Below are 13,464 nucleotides of genomic sequence, written 5' to 3'. Positions count from 1 at the left end.
GTGTGAAGCGGCAGCGGCGAGCCGTCGCTCCCATTACGTCGCATGGACGGCGTACGCGCAGCCAAACCGGCTGTGGACGCCTCACTGTACGTAGCTGCGTGAAGGTCAATATTATATTATTTAGTATTTTTTATTCAGTAACTACAAATTACAACCAGACCTGAAACAACTATTTGTGGATCGCAAAAATAATCGTCGCGTGCGGGAATCGAACTCATGACCTCCTGACACAACGGTAGTGGCATGGCGACCACCTTAATCAATGCGCCACGGAGGTGGTCGAATAAATAATAATGTAGAATTTACAACTTTTGACTTAGAAACAATAAAATAGTGTCTTTCATGTTCATGTCAACATTTAGTTACAGACTGATAGTAAATTAGAGATACCGATCATAGTTACACCGATAAAATCGTAATACTTAATTACTGTACTACGATTTTTATGGAGTTTTAAATGTTACTGATGGTTATCGCTGTTTGTACACGTGTTGTTAAAACTACACAAAATGTTGATCCTAACTTTTACACATTACGTTTTTGCCAAACCGTATGGCGATAAAAATTTGTGCAGATAATATACAATAACCATTGAGTGCAGTTATTCATCATATACAGGTCAGTCTTGCTCGACCACACAACAGGTTCAGTATATGAGTATACTAGTACAAAGTAAATACATTCTCCATCTCTGCCAGCTACTTACCACAGCGCGTCGCGGTCCAACCTCACCGCGCCGCTCCATTAGTATTTTCCATTTATTTTTTGTCCACGTACCTGTCCGACTTTTGGGGTTTTGACTTTTTATAACGTCGACCGCGCGACGAATACTAAATTTCTTTAGTATACAAACGAAAAATAAATGATGCAGTGCCACGCATTGCGGAGCGCTCTGTATTATTTTTCGATTAAGTTTTTTGTGATAGTAAAGGTTTTGAAGTTGGCTGTAGTGACTTTGAAATTGATGGTCGTTCGTGAGAATATCTTGATGATAGAACACCAAAATACGAAGTCAAAAAGCTAAGAGACGTAAAAGAGACGCGAATAGAACAAATAGCAAAAGACAGTAACTATATCCAGAGAAGTCTCATACGAAAATACAACAAAATTGCAATCCTTACACAAGTACTACGACAAAGAAACGAAAGACTTTCTTGTGTAGGTAGCGTCTAGACCATTACGGAGACCAGCTACATTAACGACTCATTGTACTGATTGAAAGCAACACGCCTACACGAAACCTATTAAGCTTCGAAGCTCCGGTAATGACGTATTATTTTTGAAACCCAATCTGAATTCAATAAGGGACTTAGAATGGGTTCTATGATGAAATGTTTTAATGGCATTAGAAAGAGGAATCTTGGAAGGAATTCGAAAGTCGTCAAGTATTAAACAAAGATTTTTATAAAGCCAAACGTTCAATAGCTATTGATTTTGAGATAGTACTAGGAAAGGGGTCAAATATTAGTTTTCATTTAAGACAAATGGACTAAGAACATTAAAATCCAACAATGAAACTTGATATGGGCGAGTCCGATAAGAACAAAATGGAGACAACATTAATTTAATTAAATAAAATACGGAAACCGAAGAAGAAAAAAAGGAAGAAGAAAGCGTTTTAATAAAAAATAAAACGCTAAAATGTTTAGCTGCTTAAAGGAACGATAACGAACCGGATTATACATCTGTTCAAGTCACATAAGGCAATAACGTATTTGGTTTAATATTACAGAAGTGCATAAGTAAAGTGTTCTTCCCGTGGGTGTTGTGAGCGGCTAAACGTTCGTAGTGGAGAGATTCACAGCCACTTGCAGACTAATAACATCATATGAGTACAATGTTGGAAGCGGTAATGAATGTTGTATGGTACTTACGATGATTGTGAGAAATACACCGATGCTTTTCCTTTTAAATCATAACCGTACATCTCAACGACAAATTTTATTTTTTGCGCTATTGTAAGCTGCTAAACAGTGTTAAAAAAGTAACCATTCTTAAAAGCGCTTTATGCTACGTTTCATTAACAAATTAAGAACAAATGCGTAGCTGTAAAAACAAAAAAGTAGAATACAGAAAAGAGTTAAAACGTTGCTAAATTATTAATACTGCAAGAAAATCCTTCTCAACGAAAAAAGGGTCTACAACGCACTGAACAGTATTATTTCTGAAGCTTAACTCCTATTACAATACCGGCTTCAGTTTTGTCATTCAAAAGAAGCTTATTACCATAAATCCATTGCGGTTAAAAACAAAACGATATAGCCGGTGTATTGACGTCTCATTTTGTTAAAAGCTATGCAAAAAACGTTCTAATGGTGATGCTAATTTCGCTCAGTCGTTGCGAAAATACATCAACTCATTTACATTATGTCATATAGCTCTTGTAAATATTTTGCTACCAATACAGCTTCCTATGGTTCTGTTTTTAGAAATATTAGCTCCACTGCCTTTATGCTAATTGGACTTCTAAGTTTCACTAGGCGTTAGAACCGACACGTTTGCTAATTAGTCAAATGATTCTTTGAAATGTTGTTTAGTCTTTGGCTTCTGTTTGAGGTGAAGTTGTACTTTCATTTACAAGTTCACTTCCTGTAATTAGTCATGTATCAGTAAGTACGAATATATTACTATCGCTACCTACAAAAACACATGTTTGTTTTTTTGTGTCATTTCGTCTGCGATTTTAGAAATTGTAATTTATCATTTGATTTACCTGTCTCTGTGTCTAAAAATGATATATCTGTTTCCATTTCATATTCAAAATATCTCACATAAAATATAGCTACACTAAACATAATAAGTTCACACGGCTACACTGAACAATTTCTGTCATTCAAATGTTAATTATTGGAAAGTAAAGCGTTGGCGTCATTTACTACTGATGCTGAGATATTAGTAGCATAACAATAAATCGTCTTAAAGGAAACCAGCTTGTAAAGAGATAAAAGTGCGTGGGTTCACAACGCCAGTCAGCCACAGTTGCTTAAGTACGCCTTTTATGCAGGCTAACACAGCCGAACTGTCTTCTGTAGAGACACGACAAGGGAATTATTTAACCTTTACCAGGAAATACTGCATTTTTCTTAATCCTCTGTACCGTTCACGATGTTTCCTTCGTAATATAAACAACGTCGAATGACGCTTGTAATACTACCATAAGTATGAAATATTGTAATATTGTAGACAAATGACAAATGTTCAAAGATACTAATGCTTGAATTATTATAATAATATTTTCGTTTACACACCATTCAAATAACTCATATAATTTAAATTCACATGTCATTGTATCTGAATAAGTAAATACTTATGTATATTGATGAATTTCAAATTTATCATAAAAATCATCTAAAGGTTTGTTCCTAAACAACAATTTACATAAAACCGTGAGCTTTTAGTTTCCTCGCGTCTCTCGCTGAGTTAAAACCAATAGAAAAGTCGGAATGACCAATAAAATTATGTTCCGATGCATCTGCCTGAAAGCGACGCGATTTTGAATAACAAAGTTTGCTACTTCATTATACAAATCGCAAGATTATGTTAATACGAGCTATTTGTAAGCGGTTTTGATTTACTTATGTGCCTGTGTGCGGCATGTAACGTTTCTTTGAATAAATTTATGTATTATCATTCGCTACCGTTCTGCATTTGTGTGGGTTTTGCAAATACACCTACGTACATAATTAAGATCGCTACACTCATTATCATAAATACGGTGGCATTGTCTTCTCAACCATATTTATGTTTTATATGACTTAATTTAATTAGTGTGAATTCTCATTTTGTATTCAAAAATATTATTTTTGTTAATTTTTCTTTAAGTTAATATGAATGTTTATGGGTATGGGTTTTTTATAATGTGATAGAATCATAGTTTTTTGTTTTCGTGTAGGTATAAGAATCGTCTGCTCTTTAAGTTGAATCTTGCTTTGCTTGACTGACCAATATTTGAATTCTGTATTCCTACCTCTATTTCTTTTAAATTCGCGGCGCTTTAAAATCTAACAATAAAGTGATACTGCGCTTGTATACTAAATAGGATTATTTTACCCCTGATAATCTGATATTATCTTTACTGATCTCAAAAGTTTTCCTTGCATATTCAATACAAACATAACACAAACTTCGAAATCCAAAGTCGTAATTAGTAAAGTTAATGAGCAAAGCGTTTTACGATCAATCTATTCGATAGGTTTAGATAGTGTAGATGAACGGGAGGTACGTAAGGAGGGATCGGACACTGACCCCTGCGGCATTCCAACGCGCGTCCGCCGTACCTGCTCTCTTTACATTTAACTAGATTTTTTATAAAAAAGCCACGCGAGTACTGTTGAAGTGTACATCAACTATTTTATATCAACTTATGCATTTTATGTTTCTATATATTTGAAATAAAAAGATTTTGTGTGAATGACGATATAAAAAGCTTAACTAAAATCTCTCTCTCGACTCGTTATGAACCATTGTTAATAACAATAACAATTTTTATGTGACCAAGATTTTAACTGCTATTAAAACGACTTGTGTTATTCTTGACGCCATTTTTGGTACTCGAGTGCCAAGTTCATAGATCGCAGTAATGATAAGGTCGAGATTCCATCGTTCCTGAACGCCATAGTGACACGTTTACTCCACCTCGATCCGCCATTAAACTTGAGACAAATAATATTTTTATTACAGCAGACTTTTTGTATAAATTCTAAACATCATGAAAACTGTACAAAATATTGAACGTAACAATTATCTTTATTGTTTAAAAATAATTGATAAAGCCATTAATGAAACGATAGCATTACTAAAAGTAAAACAAAACGTAGATATTCATATATAACTGAAGGTGCAAAAACTTGAGAATAAAACCAAACCGATGTGCCAACAGTATAAAGTTTATATAAGTACGCAGTTTGCTAGTGACCAGTTGGCTTACTCTATCTACCATTGAGGCATTACAATAAGAAAAAAACACGAAGAGAAATTGAATCGATCCCTAGTGCTAGCCTTAGTAACGTACCATACACTTTAGACCAGTATACTCACAAAATATTGCTTGCTTTAAACTCATATAACTTTTAAAGCTTGGTTCTCATGTTACCAATACTATTGATTTTAATTCTGTTCTATTTAATTGCCTCAAACATCCCATTGCTTTGAGTTTTCCGATGTATTCAATTATAATTTATATACGACGGCCGAGCAGGCTCTTGATTTATTGAGTGGACGTGTTGCGTGATGGTTATAGCAATATATACCCGAGAATATTATTTATAGCAGCATATATAATACGGCCAGTCCACCTGTGCATGATTAATCCATTTACCGACTGTACGTATTTCAACGACCGGAATACTATAGCACAAAGAGTAAAGACAGGTCTATCGTAGTCATCAGTCTACATCCGTTACTAAGCTCTCGATCGTTGGTCGATAGGCAATCTCGAACACGATTGAATTGGAAAAAAACCATTTTGACCCGGATCGATAGACGAAATACTATTATATTTTGAGTTTAAACGTTCCTATAATAAAACTCGTTGTAACTTAGTTCGCTTCGGTGATCTAAAAGGAGTTTTGTTTCAAACTAGGCTACCAAATAACCGAACCGAAATTCTGTTTGAGTTTGTACTTGCCATTCTGTCACAACGGCTACACAGTTCAGTTTGTAAAATGAAACGAGAACATTTTAAGAACCTGTTTTCGTACTCGCAAATGGTTTCTTGACTTAACCAATTACATTTACAGCAGAAAAAAATCGTTGACATTTTTAGACATTTTAGTTAAGTGTCCAACGCTTTTTATTCAATTGCCACTTTTGTGAGCGTTATGTTGTTGTTATCAATTCACGTTATTACTGTTTTATTGTTCATTTCATGAGTCACTTGCATGGTTTCTACTCCGGCGCCAACACTGAGCATGCCTTCCAAAACACATTATCCGCCCGGCAACTGTAATGGAAAATATTTTTTAATGTAAGCCATTAGCGCGGGATCTCCGTCCTCTCTGTAATTTGGAGCCACAGTTTTTTAATCTTCGCTCCGTCTCTTGATGGGGTTCTGAGCGACTGTCCATCGCGATCCTTATCTCGAAGCATAATAAGAAGAGACAGACGTTACTTATATTTTATTTAACGTCAAAATTGATCGAAGTGGCGCGATAAGATGCCTGAGAGGGTAAGATTTGTTTATGTCATTAATTATTATGTGTGTTCTTTACGTTTGTCCTAATTCAATGTTTTGATATTATTATTTTTTGTCAACCTTTCGAATTAATGTTTTGATGAATCGGGCTCCGTGTGTTCTTGGCGGCTCAAATCTTTCTTTGTTGTTAGATTTGATATCGTCTCGAAGTTTACCCATTTGAGCAGCAATCGTGTGTTTTATAGTCTTAGTTGGTTTATATCGAACGTTTTCGTAGTAACCTGGTAATTGCCTTGTTAATTTGAATCTGGTGTCGGTCTCTCTGATGTTAGTAAAGTTGTTTGACTGGTATCCGAATCCGTCATCATATGATGTCGATCGTGGCTCTCGATTCATTTTAGAATAAAGATATCGCGTTCATTAGATATTTAAAATTTATTGGAAGTAATTTCGGCTTCGATATTAAAATATCAGGTTTTTATTTAATTGGAACACTTTTTCTCTACATCTATCGACGTTACACGTATAATACATATGTTGTATTCGATGTTTTTATGTATTACACTGGTCGTTTCCCTCGTCGTAAACGAAGCACTCGCCGATAACTGTACTGCTATTAATGAATGTTGTTTTTGAATAGTATTTAATAAAGTTTTTTCGTAATAAATGAGCCTCTTAGTTGGTACATTTAAAGTACTGCTGCTAATTGGCTCATTGAGTGCGAATGCCAGCGTTATTTATCTCAATCGATTTTGCCTAGCTCATTTATTCTGTTTTTTGTTGGATCCCGGCCCCGGAGAATAAATCTATCATAAATATTCGAAGGCACATCCATTATCTAATAATACTTCAAAAAGTTAATACCTCCGACGTGGGTGTTTAGGCTAGCCTGTGTGTACATTGGAACCGGTTTGTTCGTCACTCACAATATTTGCGTGACGTTGGCAGGTTCGCGCCCTTCTCCTCGCCTTCATTCATGGATTTGTTCTTTAAACTTGACTTTCTCTTTGATTTTTCAATAAAACCATCTTCTTGAGCTTTAGTTGCATCACTTAAATATTAAAATACAATATTTATAAGAATCCGTCTATAACCAACAACTGTGTCAAGTATATATTGCAAATCAGAGTCAGACGACAAAGGCTCCAATATTACTGTTGTTTTCGTGATTTCTAATACAAATGTTTTAAAAAGAACAGAAATCGTTATCATTCCTGATGATATCATGATGTTTAAAAGCGATAAACGAGATATCACTTACCTACATTTCAATTTGATTGTAGACCTTCCTTTAATTGACATCGATGACATAACATGAGATCCAAATCGATTAATAGGTCGTCGAATGCAATCCATTTTGCACATAAAAGGTGTCTTCGCTTTACAGCAATCAAGCGTACAAGGTTCATTAATGGGCAAGCCCTTGTAAAATTAGAAATAAAGATCCGTTTTTGGCAAATTTTATTTTTGTAGCAAAAATTATCCATAAAATCATAGATAAGGTCAGTCTTAATTATATACGGAAATCGATACTCATAAATATTGGAATGAATAAAACGGCAAATGAGATTTTTGATTGATCAATTTTCTAAATCAATGTTTAGTAAATGTTTTAGCTTAGATTCTGTTGAGTGTTGCAAATGTTTAGGTGTTATTTCGTTTTATGGCTTTTGCCACAACATGCCCTGGTTTGAGGTGGCTTCATTAAGTTCTTTATGATTTAAATCTACTTTTAATTTTGAGCTGTGATTTTCTATATCTTGAAATTTGTTTATTATTCTTTATATATTTTTTTTTTAATTTTAGGTACCCTGTTATTTCTCTATTGTAATTCACCACGTTGCAACAATATTTTGCCTAGTAAGACAAGTAATATTCTGTTAAAAGGACGTGTAATAAGAATTCATGTGAGAAATAAAAACTAAACTTTTTTGCGTTTCTAAGAACTGAATGTGCGAACTTAAGAGCAAAGTAAAATGCGTGCAAAATCCGTGTAATTGGCTGTGGGTCGTTACTCTTTTTAGAGTTCCGTATATAACCAAGGATTTTACAATATTATATTCACATATGAACGCTATATAAAAGGGTTCTAGCTGTGGCTATACTTCTTTACTGAGTAGTAAATGGAGTTATGTAGTTTTGTTCATCTTCATGAAAGGCTTTGGTCTGATCACTATAATACTCAAGCAAATTATAGATAAGAATTATAAGTTTTACGATGTATAATAATCTACCTAATGTAATAAGTATACTAGGGTCATTATTTAGAACAATCTAGTACTAAAAAATGTTTCCTGTTTCTTTCCTGATACTGTTTTCAACGAACACATACACTAACTTCCAAAATAATAATATATGTACACACCCACAACCGCCCATTTTTATTCTCGTGATGTTTTGAGATAACTGCTAGAATCGATTTGATGGAAACGATTTCCATCATAAACTTGGAATTGAATTTTGAACATTATAATATTTTACTCCCGCGTTCGGTCGAAAGTGAATAAATGATTATCGCTGCATAAAGATAAGAGATATCGATTACGATATAGATGCTAGCATTATCGATTTATTTAGATGTTTATCGATCATTAGCTTAATGTGCATTTTGTTATACAGATCTGCTAAATTTATCATTTCTACGAATTACTTAGAAATTATCTGTAAATGAAGTATTTGAAAAAAATTACATTATAAAGAATGTCACACATTAATTAAAATCATGACAGTCATTTCTAGACATCCAAATATTTAACACAAAAGTGCGGCCATTTCGCATTTGAATGTACTATAAATATCTTAGTAGCGTTCATCAATAGCTATGCTCTGTCCTTGTTATTATCAACAAAATCCACACAAGATCTACCTAAAAATGTTCATCCCAAACGTCCTCCAAAACTTTCTGTCGTCAAAGCCTACTTTAACCAGTTCTTACATAACCTCGCATTTACGTGACGCATTCTTTGCATGACAACTCAAAGAATTTTCGAAGTCATCATCATTAAACCAACTCGAGTCTGTCCATTCTTCATTAGGTTTTTTGTTGAGTTTCCCATGATTAACTGGGTCTGTATCATTAGTCTCAATTATTTTTTCGTCAAGAGCTTCTTAGGTTTTTAAAGGAATTACAATTATATTTGATTCAACTACAATGTCAATGAACGCGAAATTAGGTTTGCTTAAGTGTTTTTGTAATGGCGTAATTGAAATTACTCTCTTAACTTTGATGAATAAAATGATCAATGTAGTCTTGTTTATGATGGTGACCGGTTTTTTTTAAGTTTCTGAACGAAAAAGGAAAATAATGAATAAAACATGCTTATTATAGATACAGTAGTGAAATATTTATGACATAAATCGCCTCAGTAGTCGTTATACCAAAAAAGTAAACAATTACCTTCGACAACTTGTATTAAACGTTCTTTCACATCGAGTTTTTATACTATATTCCGTTTTTAGCAAGCTGAATGAGACCACAAGGGGTTATTATAGTGATTACATGGAACTCCCAATACTTCCTCTATTAATTCGCAAGCCGACCTCGCCTCGCTTCGTTTCCTCAAGTAAAAACATCATCGCTAACACATGCAATCAAAAAACGACATTTTGTTACAAGAAAAATTGTTTATTAAGAGCTCACTTTCCTATAGATAGGTCTTAATAGGAATTAATGCCACGTTTTTATTGCCTCTTGTAACAAATTCATTTGGATCGCTATCTAGGCTTATTACGTTCTAGGAAAATGTTCACTTTAATCTACAGCAATATGAATTATTTTGTGCGGACTTTTTGAAATAGTATTTTATTTTCACATCGTTTTACCACCTACAAGCCATAAAGCAGATGTTCGCTAGTAATCCAATATAGCCGCTGTTAATAATATTAATCGCAGCGATTGGCCACAAAATGCTTTTAACGTAATTCGATTCGGTTGGACTGGAACTCTTGTGGAACGGAACCAACTCAAATTGACCTTCCCGCCTCCCCACGTATTCGCGATTCATAAACAAAACGGGGAAGTGAAAAGTATCAGCGGAGGTCTTCAAAAAATGGTGAGGTAGTACGTACTGTGCGCATGCGACGTCGTCGGTTTCGCCTTGAGACTAAAGGCTCATGTTACTCGGATCACGTTCAAGGCGCGTCTGAACAGTATAGTGGTCGCCGACATAAAAATTTTACTATTACATTGTGTTGAATGTCGTACAGTTATTGTATTATCTCAAATGACATCTACTCACTTTAGTAGCGGACAATGAATTGGTGGAGACGACAAAAGGTCGTTCCTCTCTTAATGAATGAACGCCTCCAATTCCAATCAAAACCCGTTTCGGATACCTACGTATTGTTGTGCCATAAATAAAACCATGTTCATATTATCAGCGAAACTTGTGTTCGAATTCACTCCGCCTATACTCCGACATTTAATTAAACCGCGATATTAAACAACACCAATCATCAAATCGTTCCCAGGGGTCGCTCTTATCCAGATCCAATGCTATAAATAGCACAGGAATTTAATTTTACTTTCTTTGTTACAGGTACATACATTCGAAGGAGAAACCGTTCAAGTGTACAGAATGCGGAAAAGGATTCTGTCAGTCGAGGACTCTGGCGGTCCACAAGATACTGCACATGGAAGAGTCACCGCACAAATGTCCTGTTTGCAGCCGAAGCTTCAATCAACGCTCCAATCTCAAGACACATTTACTAACTCATACAGATCACAAACCGTATGAATGTAATTCTTGCGGAAAGGTATTTAGACGAAACTGCGATTTGAGACGACACGCACTGACTCACGCTGTGGGTGATGTGCCACCAGGAGATGTTTTAGATGTTGGTGAAGAAGATATCGGTAGACCAGGCTCCCCTATTGAACCCGGCTATGATGACGAGGATCCCGAACTATCGTCCCCTGAGCATTCACCTGTGAGACGAGCACGCTCCTCATCAATTGAAAGCATTGGACGAGAACAGAGTGAAGAGAGACCACGACGGACGTCTCCGTCACCAGTAGAACGTACTCACTGCCATCACAATGAGCAAAGAGACAGAGCTAGCCCATACACAATGCGTCCTCAACACCAGGACAAGCATCGTATGCCGTCTTCAGACTTGTACGAAAAACGACGTTACACATCTGATGAAATCATTGAAAAAGAAATGCGCTACACAGATGTTCCTGAACCGCCTATTAGACATCCTCAACTACAAATTCGAAGAGATCTTCATCAAGTTGCTCCACCAGATCCTTCGAAAATGGCTCAAATGGCCAGTCCGCCTGTTGATCCAGGGCCTTCTGGTATGTACTTGAGTCCGTTTAGAAAGAGAAGCCATCCGCCTGACATAGGAGAAAACGTGAGGACCTGCGCAGCAGTTTATAGGGCTCGTTCTCCAGAGCCAACAAACTTGACCATGCCGCGACAACCTATAGGGAATGGAGACGTAGTGGTTGGGATCCCGCCTGCTATGATGGGAATGCCGGCGTATCACAAGTTCGGTTTGCCGATGCCGCCGCCTCATCCTCAAATGGCATACGGTCCTGTACCTCACACAGTATTAGGACCGCAGCAAACCGTCGCCCAAGATTTGATTGTAAAACACGTGCCTCCGAAGGATACAACACCTAGTACTTCGACTACCGTCACTAATTGTAAAGATGGTCAGAAAGATCCTGAAGAAGGTAGTTCGAGCTTTATAACAAGCGGAATAAAGAACATTGTCGGTATACAACCGCCAGCCAATCCGAAGCCTGGGACGAGTCAGTCCACTGGACCGAAGAAAGGTTTTAGTATAGAAGACATTATGAGACGCTGATGTAATATTAAATAACACCCCTGTCTACTAGACTTACTGTATGCAAATGCGATTGCGTAGTATAGATTACATTAAAGTTTAGCCTTATAAACGTGTTGCTTTATTTTGTTAGTTGCGTAGTATGAAGAATATTCTCAACACGTTTCTATGTTATATGATATCTCGTAGGCAGCGGTAATTGTATAGGTGCATTTCTAGATGAGTTTTAAGATATGAAATTGTATTTGTACCTAATTTTAGTTTATTCTATTGAGAAGTATTATTAGTCCAAGTTTCGATTATAATTACGCATTGTAAAATTACTAGAGGTATGTTTGTACGTATTCGCAACGTGGATTTGGTTTTCGTAAAGATCTCATAAGGTTTGTTTGTGCAGTGTTTTGTTTACCTCCAAATTTTAAGAAAAAAATAAATTAGTTTATCGAAAAATTAGGCAATATTTTTTTTTATTTTGTCATGTTATTGTTGGATGACGACGAACAAAACAGTTGTTTGTGTGATTTTTTTGTTTGAACCCATCAGTGCTGATTTTGTAATTATTAATAAAAGTAATTTAATATTAGAATACGGATTTAAAATATTAAGAATTGACTGGTTCTTATTACAGCTGTTATTTATTATTTAGTTATTTTATAGTTTAATTATTGATGATGTTAGTTTTGTCGGGCAATAAGCAGTTTTATCGATAATCGTGATTTAAATTAAGTTTTAATTTTAAATTGTAAATAAATGAGAATAATTTGTTAAGTTCACTTTTAAAATAGTTGATGATTGTTAATTTTAAATGCAAACGAATGATAATAATTGTTGAAAATATGGATATTATTTAAACAAACTGAATTGTAATTACAAGAGAATTTGTAGAACAAGATTGATAATAATAAAAATTGTTAAATTAAAAGCCGCACCGTCTAAATAGTTTGTTAGTTTTTGCTCAGATGTAATTAAGTGTATTAATTTACGTATGTACATTCGTATTTTTTATATTAATAAATTATGAAGCAGATAATACATGTGCATTTTGTTTTTTCACACAACCTTCTAACTTACAATAAAGAATAGATCTAACTTGATTGTTGGTAACCATTTCTGAACACAGCTCATTTTCTGCAATGAGAGAGAAAGGAATAAAAAGTTAATCAAACCCTCATTATCTCTCATTTGGAATCGTTCTTAAGAAAACAAGAGGAATTTAACCACAACACTACAATTCAAAAACGTTATAGAATGCCGGCAATGCATTTAATGCAAGGTACGCGGATATAGGAATTATAAAAAACTTAGAATAACAGTGACCTAGACTCATGCAGCTGACGGTGGCCTGTTTTGCAACGCTTCTTCATTAAAGAAATACACAGAAATAACGCATTCATTTAATTCATTAATTAAAATCTAGAAAAATTGTAAATTACAAAGACATCAATTAAGTTGTGTCAAATCTTCAAGAACTGTTAGAAAGCCTTTCGTTATCCCTAACAGAGATAAAAATCAACATTGATAACACCACATATACA

General features: G+C 35.0%; 1 protein-coding gene across 1 annotated transcript in view; it reads left to right on the top strand.

The window, feature by feature from the left end:
* Positions 1 to 12,955, top strand: part of bowl (brother of odd with entrails limited) — a 37,468-nt gene extending 24,513 nt beyond the window's left edge. Inside the window, exon 3 of the mRNA XM_076124690.1 lies at positions 10,672 to 12,955. Within this exon, the coding sequence (XP_075980805.1) occupies positions 10,672 to 11,950 (1,279 nt within the window). The 3' untranslated portion in view covers positions 11,951 to 12,955. The remainder of the gene's footprint in view (positions 1 to 10,671) is intronic.
* Positions 12,956 to 13,464: the final 509 nt, after the last annotated feature.

This window comes from Anticarsia gemmatalis, chromosome 16 (assembly GCF_050436995.1).
Source record: "Anticarsia gemmatalis isolate Benzon Research Colony breed Stoneville strain chromosome 16, ilAntGemm2 primary, whole genome shotgun sequence".
Taxonomy (NCBI): domain Eukaryota; kingdom Metazoa; phylum Arthropoda; class Insecta; order Lepidoptera; family Erebidae; genus Anticarsia; species Anticarsia gemmatalis.
Note: the sequence above shows the minus strand (reverse complement) of the source record. Positions and strands in the feature narration are given on the sequence as shown.